Below are 19868 nucleotides of genomic sequence, written 5' to 3' on the forward strand. Positions count from 1 at the left end.
TGAATAATCTGGTTTGTATACGGATCTACTCTTGGATAAAGTTATAGATTAAAATAGAATTGCTCATTCAACACAAAATCACTGCGTATTCAACAACATATTATCCATTATAACACCCACAGTTCGTGGAATATTAAACATTTTCATTATTATTTAGTTAAAACATTATTTGCAAAATGGGACTCTATCATCTAGTAACCTATAATATATTCGAAACTTATAGTATTTGGTAAAACCTACAAAGCATATAAAATCACCTTGACCTTTTGTGTACCTATATAAAATATTAACCTTTACATATGTACATAAAGGCTAAAGCATACCGTATGGCAAACTAAAGGTTATACTAATTACCAAATGTTAAACCAATAACCAACAAGAAGGTAGTAACTGTTTAGTGAGCCTGTCCATATCTCACCTGCAAATAACAAGAAATGTAAATAGGATTCGGTTATAAGACCTTCTCCGTTTCAAGAAAAAAAACATTGTAAGATATTATTTGAATAAAATTATCTACGGACGCCAATAAGCTAATATTGGCTACAATTTGTTGAAAATGTTGGTCAGAAATATTGAAGATTGTATATTAGTCTGTATTTGTAGTGTATTGCTTGTATATTAGGAAATTTCTATTTGACGTGTAATCTTTTTTCTACACTTTCATCTTATCGAAGTTCCTTTGGCTTACGAAATGTAACAACATGGATATATCTTGTCGTCGTGTTTTATATAGTTTCGGGAATTTGAGACAACCGCAACAATATTTGCAAAAATTCTAAACATAGATGTTTCATACATTTTTGTCAATTTAGATGCCTTGATAAGTTATAAATACCCTGAGATTTTTTGTTTCGGTCTAGGAAAGTTTAAGGGGATCATGGTACAAACGATATATTCTCACTACATTATTAAACTCATAACATAAAATTTTGGTATGTCGATGGCAATTTGGGTTATGGGCGTAAAACTAGATCAAAGATAAGTAGGTATAACAAATCATTCGTAACTTACCTTGAGCAGTTTAGCATTGCAACAATATCAAGTCGGTCAAACATCCCTTTCTATAACATATTCTTGCCTTGATATCTTATTGAATCACATTGATATCGGATTAGAAATATGAGGATCCAAAAGAAAAACGATTTGTTTTCAATTTTCCACAAATCTCTCCAAAGCTACAAAACAGTATAAAGCGATAAAAATGGAGTTTGTAAAACAAAGCTTTAAAAGTTACTAACCTTCATTAGGGTTTCGACGGCTGTCGGGCCTACGTCCATGACGACCCATGGACTGCCTCCTCAGTTCATTATGTAACGATGGTAGAAACAGTAGATTAGTCCAATTTAGGCAATTCATATTGCCACAATTGTCAGGTTTTAGGTACGAGAGGTTATCGAGAAGTGAGTGTCTTAATTTCCCTCACTTCGCCCACAAATCATGTGAAGATCACAAGTTTCCAATGTAGTGCAAATATAATAAATTGCAAGATCGTTGAGAAAGCTTACGAAGCTAGATCACAAACGCAAACAGTTAGTAAAAATGGCGGAAACCAAGCATATTTAACGATTTACCTCAGAAGCTTCCAATGCTCATGAAAATTCTGTATTCCTTTAAAAGTAAATTACGCTAAACCACCAAATTACATTGAAAAAAGCTCTAACTTTATAACTTAAACACAAATTTTAACAAAATTTTTATGATAAATGCTCTTTTTCGATTAATTTTCTTTACACAACTTTTTCCCATTGCAAAGCTTACTTTGATCAATTCAAACTGATTTTTGCACAAGAAAAAACAACAACCGTTCAGTCAACAAAAATGCTGCCAAGTTCACCCACCACGGAGTTGGAAAATGTTGCACTATCATGCATCGCTGAAATGACAGAACACAAAAACACATTTGTTCGAGAAGGTAGCATTTTGTGAGTCAGGCGGTCTGTCGGTGGAAGAAGAAAAAGTATTAACACGCAAAGTTTTTGCTAATTTTAAATAAAAAGTTTTCAATAAACACCATCAAAATGTCCACAATTGCAAATCCTTTGTCCATCGCTGGTACCCGCCATTCGGGCCAGTCTGTGCGTACACAAAATGGTAAGTTTTTTGTCATGAAATAGAACAGATGCTTGTTAATTGAATGGTGCTGAACAATGAATAATGATGGGTGAGACCGGCATGGCTAAACAATTTGCGATGGACGAGTCATTTGAAGAAACACATGTTTTCAAATAAGCAATTTTGGAGGCATGTCGAGTGAAACAGATTAATTCAATTATGATCCTGGGATTGTTTCACCAAAAGTTGTGAATTGAAATGAAATGTTTATAGAAATTTGAGGTTATGTCGTTTTGAGCTTTCCTAGGTGGGAGGCTCTAATTGTGTGACTGATGTTTCTTGTTCATGACGTCATGTGTAATCATTTGTTTCTCGTTTTTTTTCTTCCAGTTATGGCAGCCAGCTCCATTGCCAACATTGTCAAAAGTTCCTTGGGCCCTGTGGGTTTGGACAAAATGTTGGTCGATGACATCGGTGATGTCACTGTCACCAATGATGGTGCCACCATTCTGAAACTTTTGGAAGTTGAACATCCCGCTGCTAAGTAAGTATTAATTCTATTAAACTATTAAGAATGTGTTGTCATTTGATTGTGTTTTCCATTGCAGGGTTTTAGTTGAGCTGGCTCAATTGCAGGATGAAGAAGTTGGTGATGGTACCACATCTGTTGTTATCATTGCAGCTGAATTGCTTAAGGTGAGCTACGAAAATTTATGTTTAGAAATATTCAATATGTAAAATCAATTTCAGTTATTAAGTCCCCAATTGTCTAAAGTTGTCGAAAGGTCTAACGGGGTGTAGCATATAGCACAGCAATACTGAAGGAATGAGAACTGCATTAAAATATATTATTTTGCAGGATTTTAATGCAGTCCTCATTCCCTCATTGCTGTGGTAGAAAGAAAACGTTTCTAAAGTAGACCCTGTAGGTCAAATTTATTATCAGTGCCAAAACTCCAATCGAGTAATTATTATTTTTTTTTTTTTTTTTTGTTATTTTTTCAAATATTTACTTTAAAGATCTTCATTTAGTCAACTTTATTATCTAATCGTTATTAAATCCAAAAATCCATCTATTATTGAGACCACTCTTGTGAATATTGGAACGTTTATAGTCAGTGCAGACCATACCCGTGTAGACCCGAAGTTATGTGTTAATCGCTTATCTTAAATGCATGCATATTTCCTCTTACAGAACGCCGATGAATTGGTCAAGCAAAAAATTCATCCCACCTCCATTATTTCTGGTTACCGTTTAGCTTGCAAAGAAGCCTGCAAATACATTTCCGAACATTTGACAGCTCCCGTCGATGAATTGGGTCGTGACTCCTTGATTAACATTGCCAAAACATCCATGAGCTCTAAGATCATTGGAGCTGATGCTGATTTCTTTGCAGCCATGGTTGTTGATGCCTGTCAAGCTGTTAAGGTAAGTAGCTTCATTTACATCCCTTTGTTTCTTCAATAACTTATTCGATTTCCTTCCATTTAGATCACCGATCCTAAGGGCAATCCTGCCTACTCCATTAAGGCTGTCAATGTTTTGAAGGCCCACGGTAAATCAGCACGCGAATCTCTTTTGATTCCTGGCTACGCCTTGAACTGTACCATTGCCTCGCAACAAATGCCCAAGAAGATCGTTAACGCCAAGATTGCCTGTTTGGATTTCTCTTTGCAAAAGACCAAAATGAAGATGGGCGTTCAAGTTTTGATCAACGATCCCGATAAGTTGGAGGGTATCCGTGCCCGTGAATTGGACATTACAAAGGAGCGTATCAACAAAATTTTGTCAACTGGTGTCAATGTGGTTTTGTGTTCGGGTGGTGTTGATGATTTGTGCATGAAGTACTTCATTGAGGCTGGTGCCATGGCTGTCAGACGTGTCAAGAAGAGCGATTTGAAAATCATTGCCAAGGCCACTGGTGCTGCTTTCTTGACCTCCCTTACCAATATGGAAGGTGATGAAAGTTTCGATGCCTCCATGGTTGGTGAAGCCGCTGAAGTGGCACAGGAACGCATTTGCGATGATGAACTGATTCTCATTAAGGGCACAAAGGCCAGAGCTGCCGCCTCCATTATTTTGCGTGGCCCCAACGATTTCTACTGTGATGAAATGGAAAGATCTATCCACGATTCATTGTGTGTTGTAAAACGTGTCTTGGAAAGCAAAAAAGTTGTTGCCGGTGGTGGTTGTGTTGAGGCTGCCCTCTCAATCTATTTGGAAAACTTCGCCACTTCCCTGAGCTCCCGCGAACAATTGGCCATTGCTGAGTTTGCCAAATCCCTTTTGGTTATTCCCAAAACTTTGGCTGTCAATGCTGCCAAGGATGCTACCGATTTGGTAGCAAAATTGCGTGCCTATCACAATTCCAGTCAAACCAAGGCTGAACATGCTGAACTCAAATGGACCGGTTTGGATTTGATTGAAGGTGTTGTGCGTGACAACAAAAAAGCTGGCGTACTCGAACCTGCCATGTCCAAAATCAAATCACTTAAATTCGCCACAGAAGCTGCCATCACCATTTTGCGTATTGATGACATGATCAAATTGAATCCCGAAGAAAAACCCGACAAATCGTATGCTGATGCATGTGCTGCTGGTGAACTTTAAGAGAATCGTCTGTCTGTTCATCAAATGTTCCCTTAAATTTAATTATTCATCATCTCTTAGCGTTCTTTTTTAAGCATTTACATGATCATCCAAACACACAAATCACCAACTTTTCTTTAAACCAACAAAATTCATACATAATTATTAACAATTAAATTGTTTTAAAAAAACAAACAAAAAAACCATTTCTATTTGTTTTCGTTAATGAGTTTATGTCTTTAATTTCTTTCTACAAACAACGCAAAACTAAAAATTTGTATTAATGCATACACCGCAACAACAACAACACACACTAAATAAAACAAGAAAAAAAAAAACAAAACAAAACAAAAAAAAAATCAACAACATATTTTTAAAAACTATGATTGAAATTTAGTTTAGTTTAAGGCTGCAATATAAAATCAAAAGCAGTTCGCCCATGTAGTGTTTGGATGAATTCGAAGCTATTCGGCCCTATTACGGTTATCGTCGGCGTCGCAAAATGAAGTCGAGGCGACAATAATGATATTAGGGTTGTCGTTTTTTGTCGATAGCGACAAATGGTTGCCATTATCATTGTCGATACAAAAGTCGACGTGATGTCGATTTTTGAGAATATCTGTCGCCGTAAAAAATTGTGACGACTAGTACTTTTTAGTCGACGTTGATATTGTGAGCATTTTGTATTTGATATATGACCATGAAAATAACAATAGCAAAACAATTTGAAATTTTGGTTTCCGAATTGGAGAAAAATCCATATTTGGCAAAAGGATTTACCAAAGGTCATGTTCCAGCAAATTTTAATTCAGATTGGGAATCCATTGCTACAAAATTAAATGTAAACGGGCATCCGATTAGAGACTCCGAGCTGGCAAAAAGTATGTAAGAATTAAAATTATTATGTTTTTATTAGATAGTTTTCTAAAATTCTTCTAGATTTGGAAAGATTTAAAATTTAAAACTAAAAAGAAACTTGTGCACAAAAAGGGTGAAACCAGCAGCAATGGAGGTGGCATTTTTAAGCAAATGTCTTTGTCGCCTTTGGAGGAGTCTGTCGCGAATATAATGCAGTTTCAAAAGTTATTGAATCCACCAGGTCGTGCACTTGGAATAGAAAATAAGGAAAACATAAGTGTAATAGACTAACGTCTATTCATGAAAATGAGCAAGTGGACAATGCTGATGACGAGACTGATGTAACCTACTATTGAAGCTTCTCGATCGCCCAGAAAAAACAATGGTAAAAAGTCATAAAGGAAAGTAGAAACTATTGAACTCTTGAAAGAGCGGCGTAAACTTTTGGAACAACACAATCAAGAGCCAGGCAATGCAAATATGTTTGTTGGCCTTAACACTCGCCGCTGCACTTCTAATACATTCTTCTCTTCATCCTCACTTGAACTTAAGATATGTAACGCATTTATAATCTTCATTTTTTCACTATATTTTTTATTTTTCCGAAAGAGTCGAAATTAGAATTCAAAATACGGAAAAAATTATATTTTTTTGTCAATAACAAGGAAGTGTTGCCAACGTTTTTTTTTTATTGTTGCCAACTTTTATTTTAAACTGTCGATGTCGCTTCTATGCATTACCATAATACTATTTTTGAATCGAAGCGACGGCGAGGGCGACTCGCACATAAAGTCGACGACGACTATAGTAACGACAACCGTAATTGGGCCGATTTTAGCACATTTTCAAAAAGGGGAAATCGATAAGACTTGTTAAATATATGAAGACAACATATTAAAAGATCAAGGTCAATCAATGGTACATGCAGGGTGAGATAAAAAAACTGCAACAAAGTCAAATACCATAATTTTTATTTATTTTTTTTAAATTTTTTTGAATGAAAGCAAAAAATTTCAGAAATAGCATCAAATGTTAGAATTAGTTTAGATTTGTTCTAATTGGTCACCTTTGGCACGAATTATTGCCTTCAAATGGCCAATGAAACCGTCACATGCTGCCGGAATGTTGCTCTGCGGTATTTTGGTCCATTCCCGGCGAAGCACTTGCTAGAGGTGATCGACACTTTGGTATTTTTTAGTGCCAACCTTGTTTCAAAAATACTCCATACACCAACGGATTGGTATCCGGAGATTTTGGTGGCTCGATGAAAATGAAGCGAGGAACCTCATTTTGTAACCATTCTTGGGCGGCGCGACATTTATTCTGATGCCATGGTTGATTAATATGAGCGAAGAGCGACCATTGGCTGTTATGGCGGCCCACACCACCACCATTACCATGGCCGGCTCTTGAATTCTGGTGGTCAAACGACCTCTTTGCAAAGTAAACACGATAATTTTGTTTGTTTAGCAAGCAGAGCAACTTTTTAGCTCTTTTGAGTCTATTTACTTTCGGCTGCGGTGTAAGTTCTTGCACTTTTTGGAATTTCAATGGCTTTGCCCCGAGCTCATTTTTCAATATTTGCCGAATGGAATATTGCGATATGTTCAGTTCACAAACCATTTTTTCGGCCACTGGGACGCTGGTTTCAATCAAGTTTCTTTTTTTTCTGTACTTTTCGAACCATTTCTGCTGATGTTGCTGTTTTCTTCCGCCCACTTCGTTGGCGTCGGGCTACGCTACCAGTATCACTGTTACGAGCTATGGTACGAGACACCAAAGGTTTATTCACATTTAAATGCTGGAATGCTCTAACGATAGCCACTTATGGTTTTCCAGCCAAATATAAAGTAATCACACTATTACTCTTGAATTTCATCACGAATAATTTTTTTTGGAAAAGTTCTCACCAAAATACTTTTGTACGCTTATAAACAATATAATGAGCTGTCACTGGAATAATTTTAACAGCTGTCGGACGAGTGGCTTAGAAATGATAGCTGTCTGAAGTTGGTTGTAGTTTTTTCATCTCACCCTGTATATCTTTTGATACGGCTAAAACGTGCCTCGTAGAAAAAAAGCGGTTTTAGGTCCCTTTGGGCCAAATCGGTTTCAGGACATGTGAAGTCGATCTAAGGGTGTCCGTTTGTCCGTTTGTATGTCTAGCTGGCTGGTACGCATGATCACTTTCAAAGGCAATATCCGATTACGTTTGAACTTGGTATATCGTAATATTATTTTTAGATCGAGCTCGGAGACGGGCAACATTTGTCCACTCCTTCTGGTACTTGCCCCCAAAAAATTCACAGAAAATAATTTACCTCATAGAACAAGAAAGGATCCCTCGAGTTTGCGTAAACTTTGCAATTCTTAATATTTTTATCAGTGCTAGGTCAGTTACTAAAATTGACAATATCGGCCCACTCCGTCAAGTACCCCCACCACAAAGGATAAGGATTGTGAATAATTATATCTCTTATAAAATGTGAAAAGAGATTTAGAATATCTTCAAATATCTCATATCTCAATATATCTACTAACACAAGATCTGGTTTAAAGATGGTAGATATCGACCCACTGCCTCTGGTACTATCCCACAAAGGGTTTAACATTTTGAAAAACCAAGAAATTCATAAAACGCAAAATGAGCAATCGATTACTTTCAAATTCCGCACATCTCAATAAATCTGCTTACACCAGATCAGGTGTGAAGATGAAATGCAAAAAATTAGCTGTGAAGATAAAATATATCAGACCACTCCTTCTATTATTACCTCCCCTACAAAAGGGGTCAACATTTTGAATTACCGAAATAAAATAAGAAATAAGCTTACAACTTGCGACACAAGTCAACGTGACTTTTTAAACTTGGTATATCTAAACATTTTTCCAAAAAAAAGGATCTGATATCAATATGAAACTTTTGGACCCTTCCCTTTCCCTTTCGGCACATTCAAATATTTTTATACTCTCCAAGTTTGTTATTCCGTCTGTAACACCTCGAATTATACATTTAAGACCCCACAAAGTATATATATTCTTGATCAGCATAAAATTCTTTGATTTAGCGATGTCCGTCTGTGGAAATCACTCTAACTTCCGAACGAAATGAAGTAGGTTGGTAAAATTTTACTCAAATGTTTATTATGTCTGCACGACTCTTGGTATTGAAAATGGGCCTTGCAGGTCCACGTTTTGGTATAGCCCCCATATAATGGTACCTCCCGATATTCGGTATTTTGATGATTTTAGCGACATTACTCACCGGAAATTTTTCAAATTTAGTATTTGAGGTTCGTAATGGATACTACAGCCTATGACAGAAAATTATCTGTGCCGATCCACGTCATCGTATAGCCCCCCATAACGGTACCTCACGATATTCGGTATTTTTATGATTTTAGCGACAATATTCACCGAAATTGTTTTAAATTTGGTAACTAAAGTTCGTAATGGATACTACAGCCTAATACAATTTTTTTTTTGGGAGGTCCACGTTTTCGTGTATATTCTTGATCAGCATATTCTATGTCGATTTCTTCTGACTCTAACTTTCGAACGAAATGAAGTAGGTTGATAAAGTTTTACTCAAATATATATTATGTCTGCAGGACTTTTGGTATTGAAAATGAGCCATATAGGTCCACGTTTTGATATGGCCCCCATATAATGGTACCTCCCTATTTTCGGTATTTTGGTGATTTTAGCGACATTATTCACCGGAATTGTTTCAAATTTGGTATTTGAAGTTCGTAATGGATACTACAGCCTATGACAGAAAATTGTCTGTGAAGATACGCGTCTTCGTATAGCCCCCTTATAACGGTACCACCCTATATTCGGCATTTTGATGATTTTAGCGACATTATTATGACAAAAGTTGCCTATGTAGGTCCACGTCGTCGTATGGCCCCTTATATAACGGCTACATTCGGTATTTTTAAGATTTTAACAGAATTTTTTAAGAATTTTATTTTTTTTTTTTTGAAAATTGCCAAATGCGTTCCATATGGTGGAGGGTATTCAAAGTTCGGCCCGGTCAAACTTACAGATTTTTTATTTGTTAATCAGTATTGGATGAAGTGGAATATTTCGATTCAGGATATCTAGTACCATACGCAAATTTTTCAACAATTATCACATAACTCATATAAAGTGAAGAGAGTGGTTGATATGAAATGGATACCTCCACAATAATTGCAGTTTGAAAATCATAACACTAATCAAAATATATTTAAATAAACGGACATTTCGTCCTCCATTGGTGAGAGATCATTTGTGGTTAGGGCGGTGAGATTGTGGAATCAGCTTCCTTTGGCCTTACGTACTTTTGCCCATACCAATTATCTGTTTAGGGTTAAAGTAATTGAATACCTTCTCCTAAATATGTAGACTTTGTTTTTGTAGTGGTTGCGTCGGTTTATTATTGGTTTTTCTTTTTGTTTGGGCTGGGGAGCCACTATATTATCTTCTTAATTTTATTTGTAGGGTATAATGTGAGTTACTATTTATACTCTGTTTTGTGAGTAATAAAATAGTTCTCTCTTATTTTTAGCTCGTTTCTGCTACACTTTTTCACTGCTCTACTAGACTATTGTTTAGTTGGTGATGGTGAATCGAGGTGTAGGGTTTGAGCTTCTTGTGAATTATTAAGATAAATTATTAGGTTTAATATGTTATTTGTTAAGTTTGAATTAATCATTGAATTTGTATTATGTTAGGGTATTGTAGATAGATAATATAAGTTATGGGCCCTGTGGGCTTATTTATATTTCTTTGTAAGGTAAATAAATGAAATGAAATAAATGAAATGAAATTTGCTGAGGGTACACAACTGTCGATGAAGTCGTAAAACTTTGGATTTTTTTTTAATTTTGAACATCCTCGTATCAAACCAAGTGGGAAAATAAAATACATCGGCCCACTTTTCTAATACCTTCCTTATAAAAGTTCAAATATTTTGCTAACAAAGTAAAAAATCTCATTGGAAGAAGGGATGGGATTATCCAAAGAAAAGATCGATTTTTTAGGAATATTCACTCCCTCCTTTATATGCTGTGGTTAGTTTAATATTTATCAGAAAACGGACTGATACCTTCTAACTCGTTTCAAAAAATCATTGCATCTTCCCCATTCTTAGACCCACGTGAATGGAGAAAAAAATAAACAAAACAAAAAATATCGAGAGAAAATGTTTATAAATTTTCAAAATATAAACATGCGTTTGGTGTCCCCTTTGGCCATCTGCTGCTACTTCTAGTTGGTTGGTATGCTGCAAAGAAGAGAAAACTCAAGAGGCAAATGTCTCAGAATCATCATACAAATACCAAAAAACTGCGCCTAAAAATAGAACATGCACAAACAGAAAATCGAATGAGAAAATTCGTGAAAATCTTTTGATCGCATACATTTTCAATCAAACGCAGAGGGAGGGAAATCGTTGACACGCAAAGTATTTTCGTTTTTAATATAATTTGTTAATACATTCTAATAAATCCGAAAAAAATGGCTGAAAATAATAGTGAAATTATTCAAGATTTAAACAATAACGAAGAGGTTACAAATGGAGGTGAAACCGCAGTAGAAGGAGCAACTGCTTCTGTCCACGAAAATCATGCAAAAAACGATAATGAGTTATTGGATATGGTTTTCACATTGGAAAGCGAAAAGCAGCAATTGGTAGAGGAATCACGTAAACGTATGTCTGCTTTGCGCAAAGATTTGGAGGTTAGTTTTTTTTGTGGTTTCTTCTTTTTGGCCAATCGCATTGTTTTAATATAAATATTGTATTTTTCAGGAAGCTTTAGGTGAAAATGAAAAACTCAAAAGGAAAGTCAATCAATTGGAACAATCCCTAAAGCAGTCGGTAATGTTGGGCGGTGTGGATGCCCCCAAGACTCGACAAGATCAAGAAGAGCTGTTGTTGAAAGCCAAAACATTGCTCTTCGAAAAAACCAAAGTGAATAAACAACAAGAACATCAAATTGCCACCATGAAAACCCAGGTGGATGCCATGAAAGATGTTGTACAGGTCACAAAGGATATGTTGAATTTGAAAACTGCCGAATGCAATCACATGCAGGAACGTTTAAATAAAGCCCAGTTGTGGGTCAAAGCTGAGCAAGATAAATGTACCATATTGGAGAAGAAATTGCAAATTTCGAAAAATGTCTACGATAAATTAAAGTCCGAACATGAGCTTCAGACCAAGATACATCGTGAATTGAAATCGGTTTATGAGGAAAAAGTGAAGTTGTTGAATGATACAATAGATAAATTGAAATAGAAAATAAATATTTTTTTGCAATTGGAAGATATGCGTGGTCAACTACGATGTCCGACGATTCTTTCTTAGGATAAGAGAATATTATAAATGTGAAGTAAACCAAATAATTTTCATTAGAAAAAAAAAAACTAAACAAATTAGTTACAAAATGTTTGCAGAAAAATTAATGTTGAAATAATTTTAAATTAACAAACGGATGCCAATTCTGTTTCGTACTTTCTATTTTCTCAATCATCTCGAGTCGAATTCCCTCCATGAATACTAGCCAAATAATTGCCAAAGACTCCTATAACAAGTTTTTATGTGTCTCAAATGTGGTAATATTGGTTTTGTTGTTATATTTTCATTCGCATCACTTCATCATTTCAATTAATAACTGGTTATTGTTATCCTACTAGTCACCTTTATCACAATAAAATAAAATATATAAATTTCTTCAGTAATGATTTTCTTTAACTTCCATTTTAAATGCTAGTTTTATTTATTTTGGTTTGCTCTTCTTTAAATACGTTTTTTTTTTAAATTGATGAAAAAACACTTTCAAAGTGCAATAAACAGAAATGAGTGAATTGTTTTTTGTGTTGTCTCTCATTGGACTGTCGTCGAGTCCAATCATCGATGTCGTTGTTTTTTGTATTGTCGAATTTAAGCGGCCTGCTGTTGTTGTTGCATTTGTTTAACCGCAGCCAATTGTTTCATTTCAATAACACCTACGACAGCACTCAAGAAACGGCTCTTTTGGATTTGAATTTTTTCGATTTTCTCAATTTGTTCTTGGACATATTCGACACGACGTTTGAAGTAGTCTTTGGAGCCCTCCAAGTTCTGAAATGAAAATAATAAAAAAAAAAAACAAAAATTATTCAAATTGAATTAATGGTCATTGAATATGAAATATATAAAGCTCCGGTGCTATTATTATTTTTTGAATTAAAACTCATTTGATTTTGTGATTTTTTTAACAAAAAAACCATTTTGAATAAGTTGAAGCATCAGTAATTTGTAAATTTGTTTCAAACAATTGTTCCAATAATAAAAGGGACAGACAGGCTAATTCCTCAATAAAATGTTGGTAAATCTGGAGTTTTTTCTATTGAGGATGATTATGGTATCTTGGTAAGGGACTCATACTGCTTTGGGAATGAATATTATTTGTTGTTGTAACATCTCAAGCGTTGTTAAGAAAATCTTGACAGTTTTTTGCTTTTCGGACCATAATGGAAACAGCTATTTTCACTCTTAATTTTTAGAACTGTCGTCTTCACTTAGACTAGAGGGACCCTGGCTATTGCATCTGTGTCAATTTTATTGTATCAGCAGCTTGACGTGTCTGTTAATCTCCTTTCAAATCAGAAAGGGTGCCTATCTTACCGGGTTAGAGGATGCATCTATTGCAGATGGTACTTTTGACGGATCTGTCAAATTTAAGTTAATATAATCAACATCTTATATCAAAAGTGGTCTAGGAGAAAAAGAAAATGGGAAGCTTGGGGCAGTGTTTGGCCACATGCGTCGGAATATTTCGTAAAAGCATTCAACAATATTTCTTATAACTTCCACTTTTTAAAGACTAACCGGTTCTTCGTTTTAGAAACGAATATACAGCATTTTCCTTTTAACCCGATAAACGATGTCGACAAGCCCGGATGCCACTTCTAAAGATGAAGAACTTGTATATGCTAATGGGTGTGACTATTAAAACTTGAGTGTCAGAGGTCTTCAGGCTTTCAAATGTTGGTCGCACCTTCTTAACGTTAAAGCGGATTCTTTTATATTATTCTAAGCTTTCAAATGCAATGACCCAGATCATGGGCATATAAATCGCAGTTTACTTTTTATATCTATGAAGATGATAACGTTAAATCAGAAAGAGAGATTAAACAATTTCGGATATATTACCTCCTTCTCCTAATTTCACTATATCGGTCCCTTTTTTTCGTGTTTTTATTCTACGCCTCAATTTCCAAAAGGGGGGTTTCAAGGATGATCTCGACAAAACGAGGTGTCAAGAACAGCACCCTCTAATTAATATATGCAGATACCGACCTAAATTTTAATAAAAATTTCAAAAAAGCCAACCATGAACTGTTATGAAAATTAGGTCCTTGATTTATGAAGAATTTTAAAAAAGCTATTGCCAAATGTCTAATTATGGAGTCAGAAGGTAAAACCTCATAACTTTCCTTCTATGACATCACTTCCCCAAGCAGAACCCTTGTCCAGCCGTCGTCTATCCATCTTGAGACTTACCTTTTCCACATAATAGCCGGTACCAACATCAATAACAAAATTATCCATATCCTTAATACGACCGGGAACATACATACTACTGGTGAGGGGTACTAAAACCTGACGATCATTCCATTCGGGTTGGAATGATTCTAGTGCTTCCTTGGAACTGGCATATTTGGCTTTGCAATCGTACAATGTTTGCAGGGACTCTTGGATGCCATTGATTTCCTAAAACAGAACATAAGTCATTCATAAAATGTGAATAAAAATTATTCTGCTCAGACATTGCGACCCCACTCACCTGCTCAAATTCTTGCTTGATTTGTACCAATTGTTCCAAACTTAAATTAGCCAAATTGATTTGTTCTGGTTTATTTGTTCCTTCACTGGATGCCATGGCGATTTAAATACAACAAAATGCGGGTATTTTATGAGAAAATTGCAAAAGTTTTAACAAATGTTTTGCGGCCCTTAAACAATTCTATGATGAATTTTTTTCTTCTACTGGGAGACTCTCGTGTGGAGCAATGATGACTTATTGGTGAATTTTTCGATGCTGGCAATGCCATCGTTTACATGTCAATGTGCACAGGGTTGTATTTTGGGTGAGTTTAGCGAAGTGTGTGCTGTTAGTAGGAGACGTAATGTAGCATTAACACAAGATACATTTTTAAGAGAATTTTCTCGTGTTGAAATTTTTACCAACATAATAATTTATAAAAATATAATCGGAATTGGTTCAAAAATTAAGTCATAGAAACATTCGCTAATGAATTAATCGTATATCAATGTTTATTGATAGTTTCTTTAACCACGACGAAGGATAATATACATTTTTGAAAACTTGGTGATTTTTACCGCTAAAACCATTCTTACACTTCATCTGATACTGATTAAAATGTTGCGATGTGCAATGTTTGAAGCGAATGGGATTCCAATTTCCAAGTTTCTGCGAAAAAATGTAATTAAACATATTTTGTGGGGGGAGGTATCAGAAGGAGTGGACCGACATATTCCATATTTAAATTAGTTCCGCGTGTAATGAGAATCTGAAATTTTCTCTGGACCCTTGTGGGGAAAGTACCAAGATTCCAATTATTCCAAATTTGAAGAAGGTATTTGAAGAGAATCGTTTTTCTTTCGCATGTTATAAGGGTTATAATAATTCGAAATTTTGACTCTTTGGGGGGGAGGTACCAGAAGTGGTGATCAGATATATAGAAATATTGGAATGTGTCAAATTTGAAAAAGAAAAAATTCGGACGCATGTTATAATAATTATGCTTATTCAAAATTTTGTCCCGTTGTGAAAGAGGTAGCAGAAGGGGCGTTCCGCTATTTCTCTTCTTCATAATAGATGTTGTGCTGGTAGAAATATTGGATAGAATTGGATGCTTTTTCGCATTATGGTCATTCAACAATTTGACCAGTCCTAGAGAGGTACTAGGAATGGTCCAATATTCATCATTTTCACATCTTTCTTAGCATCCATACAAATTTGTAGTTTAAACATAATTGGATGATCCTTTTTCGTTCTAAGAGATAAATTGCTTTCAAGAAATTTGGTGGGGGAGATACCAGAAGGTGTGAACCAATATTGCTCATCTACAAACTCGATGGAATTTTGATAATATTACGATGTACCCAGTTTAGGCGAAATCTGTTACATCCTTCGAGAGTTATCGTGCGTACCAGAAGGGTGGACGGACGGACACCGCTCAATCGGCTCCAAATGTCCTAAAGCGGATTTGGCCATATGGCTGAAGGTATAAAAATTGAAGTGGATCCAATAAATTAATATTCCAAAACAAATCCTTTTAAATTGTCATTTAACAAATTTAACTATATTATTGGAGTTCAGCATCTTATTTTAAACAAGATGAATATTTTCAACTTCTTTTATTAAATCCATATGTTTGAATTCATCTGGCTTCTTGGTAAATGTTTCCAAAAGTTGTTGTTTAGCTGGATCATCTTTGCAATAGAACATTTGCAATTCATTGGCCAAGCACTGGGCTTCTTGACCATTCAAAACATTGGTGTCATATTCACCGCGCATTAAAATGATACCCTTATCACGCATTTCGGTGTAGTGGACAAGTGTTAGACACTCGGGGGCGTTTTCAGCATGAACCTGAAGTGGAAAAAAGGAAGTGTTAGTCGGTTATTATTTTAATATATAAAAATTAAATCTAGGGATTATGATTTCGTACTAATTGTAAGTTCCAGAACCTGCAGGAATGTTGAAAATTTTACTACGATAACGGATTTTTCTTTATGATTTTGCAAAAATTGCAATACTAGTATATTTTTGAAGATTCTGGAACAGAGCATGTGTGGTGCCATACCGGTGATCGGAGATTAAAGAGGTGGTTTCTTCGCCTCCATGATCTCAAATACGGGTCATGAAGTTATTCCACGCCTGGCTTCATAGTTTCTCAGGCGTAATCACATATTCCTAAAAATTAATAAAACAAGGGCGTTCCTTGTCGAGTTGGTCATCAATCTACTAAATGTCTATAGTGCCATTTTATTCGACGCTTGTTTATTTTCCCTTCCAAGAACCCACTTTTTCTGTCATAAAAATGTTCTTTATGACTCCGCAGCAAGTACTTTTTACCAGAAGTTTTCATTTCAATTGAACTTACTTGATAGGCCAGAAGTGGTGTGAAATGGACTGCATTGCTAGCAAACTGTAGCATAATAAATTCAAAACCTTCACTGCGTGGTAGGGGCAACAAAAATATGGGATGCTCCTTGGCACGTTTCATTAAAGAATCAAACTGTTCAACAGTTAGAGTGGCTGCCAAAACATCTTTGGTTTTGTGGTATTCAAACCAAATGTGTTTAATGTCATCAGCTGATTTGTCAGCAATCAAATCTATTTTCATAATATCCTCCAATTTCTTATAAGGAATTTCAGCTGCTGGCTCCTTTTTGGGTTTGGGATTCAACAATTCTGAATAGGTTCTGTGAGAACAAAAAAAAAACATTAACTAAGTAACCATAGCCTTATATTTTTTCAATCACTTACCTATTCTGTGACTTTCCCTCTTTAATGGGATTCACAACCTTGTCCACTCGCTGCAAAAACTCATCCGGAGAGGTTTGTTGAAGCTTTGCAATTTTGTCGGCATATTTTTCATAGTAGGGATTCTTTTCTTTCAGCTTATCCACAGCTTCTTGGGCACGACGTTGAGCGGACATTGTAATTGTACGGACAATCGCAGAGTTATTTGTTCTTAGCAATCCCAATGTGTTCCTTATACAAGCCATAACACTTTCCGTAACCGGAGAAAAGAAAGAAACGTTGGAATAATTGGTCGTCGATGTGGAGAAGCACCACGACGATGTGTTTCTTTCCCAGCAGGTGTAAATAAATGACAATTACACAACATTGTGACTTCGAAGGCGTAATGAAGTGGATAACGGCGTTTATGTGTTTGAAAAACATTGACGGCGGTAATTATGTTGGACTTGGTGATATTTACACTCAACGGAAATGAAAGAGAAACGTTTCAAAGATTGGTTTGCAAAAAAAAAAGTTGTGCAATTGGCTTTTTGAAGAAATTAAAAGTTTTTCAGCATTATAAAGCACAAATAATGAAAAGAATTCTGAAAAAAATCTTTTATGGAGAAATATCTGTTATAAAGTTGGTAAGATGATTTTTGTATTCAAAGAAAAATGCTATTTTTAATAAACGGTCGGTGTTTTATTTCGTATAAGATTATAACGTAAGTAATGGACAGCAATGCCAGCTAAAAAGACAATACGAGAAGAACTCTGTCCTTTTTATGAAATTTTGCATAAGCAAATCGCAGAATGACTGCACTATGTCCTCGTTGCTTGTGTGGCACGTCGCGCCGTCTTGTTCTATAGCAAGATCCAATGACACCGCTGGACCATAAACCGCTCCAAAAAGTCATTCGCTGATGATGTAGAGCCTTACCAGCCATGAGGGTTTCGGATTATTCTTATACCATTAATAAACTAAAAAACAAAGACACTACGATGTTGTTGATCGACCGCCTTAAACTTAGAAACCTTGATATCCGTTACGTTAGTAATACCAAAGAATTACGTGGAATGGTTCCTTGAACACTTCGGCTATAGCAGCAATATTCTCTGTTGTTCTTGAGTGACATGCCAGAGTTTTATTCTCCACATCACAAACTTGTTCCAATAGCTCAAATGTTTCCAACAATTTCCATATTTTGGGCCGACAAGTTGCTTTACCAGACCCAAAAATGTTATGTGACTGCAATGCTTTGTTGATGCATTCTCATAAATGGTGAAGTTTTTACATATCAAATATTGGTAGTATTTGAAGTGGAAATATCAAATCTTGTTGGAAACCCATATCAAGCTCACCGATCTTTATATTATCATTAACATAGCTTTGAAAAAGAAGCTTACAATAACTCAAAATTCTAATTGCAACTTTGACTTTAAGCATATCAATTTCTAAATATTTAAGAACTGAGTCCAAGTATATTACATTTTGTCTAGTCGCACTTCTCTAATTTCTTAACATTCATTATGAAATCTGGTCCAAGGAAGGCACATGCACACCGGGTCATGGAGGGGAGATCAAAGGAACCGTAACCTATGCGTGAAAAAGGTAAGGATTTGTATTGTATACGAAGTAAACCTCAGTAAATTAAAGAACATTTACCTTTTTTAGCTTGTGTTAAATAACGTTGTAATACTGAATGTAATTTGTTATTAATTCCTTTAACTAATTCTAATGGCGTTGAAAAACAGAGTTAAATAGCGGCGACATTGTAAAATGTGTATGACAACACCAATAGAGTAACAAAACATGAACTTATTGACCTCTACAGCGATATTGTTCTTGTTCTAAGGAGATAATGCACTTGTTTGTATTATACACGTTGCAGAGTTTGTGAGTGATTTCGCAGAAGAGTATCTTGAAGATGATTTGTCCTTTAATTGGCTAACTTGTCGATAATCCCCGTGTCATAGATATTGCATTTATCAAATCAAGCCGCTCTTCTAGTATTTTTAACAACATTGTACGGAATTCGTGCTTTGAATACAATATATATCTATGTTGGTGAGTAATCGTTTAAATTGTTATGTACTTTATACTTATTTTGGGAGCCTATATCTTATGTATATGATATTTATATATTTTTTACCAACTCATTTTCATATGAATTGAACTTCCCAAGACCAGCGTTACTCTAAAAATAGTAAATTTTTAATATCCAGCAGAAGATAAGGAGTATGTATATTAAATTTGTCATTCCGATTGTAGCACCGTAAATTATATTCGTCTGAAGCCCCATAAAAGATGTATTTTGAGTCGATATTGGAGTTGGTTGAAATCAAAATATAAAAAAAAATTGTAAACATATTATTGCATGACTTTACCTTCTTAATTCTACCATGTACCATGCTTACAATTATAATTAACTTAATCAATCATTTTTAAATTGTTGTATCATACTTCCATCTTAGTTAATAGAAAATGTTCAGGTAATTAATTTTAACTTTTTTTCCATTAAATAATTATTAATAAACTTAGATTTTAAAATTATTTTCCCAGAACAATCATTTAACACCCACAAAAATCTATAACAAACTTCAATTCTCAATTGCCAAATAAATTCATGACACGCAATTGAATACGAAACTTTTACGTTGTGTGAATATACAATAAGAAAGAAAAAAACTATTTTGTATTGAAAATGAGAATGATTCCCGTTAGTTTTTATTTCATCAGCTAAATAAATGGAAATGAAAATCATGTTGGTGGGAAGAAATACAAACATTGCATAAATTAAATTGTTGTTTAGTTGTGTTAGAATTGTTATTTACCTATT

General features: G+C 35.0%; 4 protein-coding genes across 4 annotated transcripts; 2 read left to right on the plus strand and 2 right to left on the minus strand.

Moving 5' to 3' along the window:
- The first annotated feature begins 1895 nt into the window (after positions 1-1895).
- On the plus strand, positions 1896-4954 carry LOC101891344 (T-complex protein 1 subunit alpha). The gene is made up of 5 exons (XM_005180984.4): positions 1896-2091; positions 2443-2596; positions 2661-2748; positions 3248-3481; positions 3545-4954. The coding sequence occupies exons 1-5, from the start codon at positions 2019-2021 to the stop codon at positions 4661-4663; spliced, it is 1668 nt and encodes a 555-aa protein (XP_005181041.1). The 5' UTR covers positions 1896-2018; the 3' UTR covers positions 4664-4954.
- Positions 4955-10859: 5905 nt separating this feature from the next.
- LOC101891522 (ELKS/Rab6-interacting/CAST family member 1) lies at positions 10860-11828 on the plus strand. The gene is made up of 2 exons (XM_005180985.4): positions 10860-11227; positions 11298-11828. The coding sequence occupies exons 1-2, from the start codon at positions 11006-11008 to the stop codon at positions 11784-11786; spliced, it is 711 nt and encodes a 236-aa protein (XP_005181042.1). The 5' UTR covers positions 10860-11005; the 3' UTR covers positions 11787-11828.
- Positions 11829-12213: 385 nt separating this feature from the next.
- On the minus strand, positions 12214-14564 carry LOC101891699 (probable prefoldin subunit 5). Its single transcript, XM_005180986.4, has 3 exons — positions 14320-14564; positions 14037-14246; positions 12214-12611 (listed from the first exon to the last, which is right to left on the minus strand). The coding sequence occupies exons 1-3, from the start codon at positions 14413-14415 to the stop codon at positions 12432-12434; spliced, it is 486 nt and encodes a 161-aa protein (XP_005181043.1). The 5' UTR covers positions 14416-14564; the 3' UTR covers positions 12214-12431.
- Positions 14565-15830: 1266 nt separating this feature from the next.
- On the minus strand, positions 15831-17418 carry LOC101891868 (ATP synthase mitochondrial F1 complex assembly factor 1). Its single transcript, XM_005180987.4, has 3 exons — positions 17053-17418; positions 16667-16988; positions 15831-16152 (listed from the first exon to the last, which is right to left on the minus strand). The coding sequence occupies exons 1-3, from the start codon at positions 17292-17294 to the stop codon at positions 15889-15891; spliced, it is 828 nt and encodes a 275-aa protein (XP_005181044.1). The 5' UTR covers positions 17295-17418; the 3' UTR covers positions 15831-15888.
- Between the last annotated feature and the right edge of the window lie 2450 nt (positions 17419-19868).

Source organism: Musca domestica, unplaced genomic scaffold (assembly GCF_030504385.1).
Source record: "Musca domestica strain aabys unplaced genomic scaffold, Musca_domestica.polishedcontigs.V.1.1 1, whole genome shotgun sequence".
Classification (NCBI taxonomy): domain Eukaryota; kingdom Metazoa; phylum Arthropoda; class Insecta; order Diptera; family Muscidae; genus Musca; species Musca domestica.

Excerpts from the sequence above, each read along its gene's own strand:
- LOC101891344 (XM_005180984.4), top strand. The coding sequence starts at position 2,019 with ATGTCCACAATTGCAAATCCTTTGTCCATCGCTGGTACCCGCCATTCG. Across the intron at positions 2,092-2,442 it reads GTCTGTGCGTACACAAAATG|TTATGGCAGCCAGCTCCATT; the intron begins GTAAGTTTTTTG and ends TTTTTCTTCCAG. Across the intron at positions 2,597-2,660 it reads GTTGAACATCCCGCTGCTAA|GGTTTTAGTTGAGCTGGCTC; the intron begins GTAAGTATTAAT and ends TTTCCATTGCAG.
- LOC101891522 (XM_005180985.4), top strand. The coding sequence starts at position 11,006 with ATGGCTGAAAATAATAGTGAAATTATTCAAGATTTAAACAATAACGAA. Across the intron at positions 11,228-11,297 it reads CTTTGCGCAAAGATTTGGAG|GAAGCTTTAGGTGAAAATGA; the intron begins GTTAGTTTTTTT and ends TGTATTTTTCAG.
- LOC101891699 (XM_005180986.4), bottom strand. The coding sequence starts at position 14,415 with ATGGCATCCAGTGAAGGAACAAATAAACCAGAACAAATCAATTTGGCT. Across the intron at positions 14,247-14,319 it reads TCAAGCAAGAATTTGAGCAG|GAAATCAATGGCATCCAAGA; the intron begins GTGAGTGGGGTC and ends GTTCTGTTTTAG. Across the intron at positions 12,612-14,036 it reads CCGGCTATTATGTGGAAAAG|AACTTGGAGGGCTCCAAAGA; the intron begins GTAAGTCTCAAG and ends TTTTCATTTCAG.
- LOC101891868 (XM_005180987.4), bottom strand. The coding sequence starts at position 17,294 with ATGGCTTGTATAAGGAACACATTGGGATTGCTAAGAACAAATAACTCT. Across the intron at positions 16,989-17,052 it reads GAGGGAAAGTCACAGAATAG|AACCTATTCAGAATTGTTGA; the intron begins GTAAGTGATTGA and ends TTGTTCTCACAG. Across the intron at positions 16,153-16,666 it reads CACCACTTCTGGCCTATCAA|GTTCATGCTGAAAACGCCCC; the intron begins GTAAGTTCAATT and ends TTTCCACTTCAG.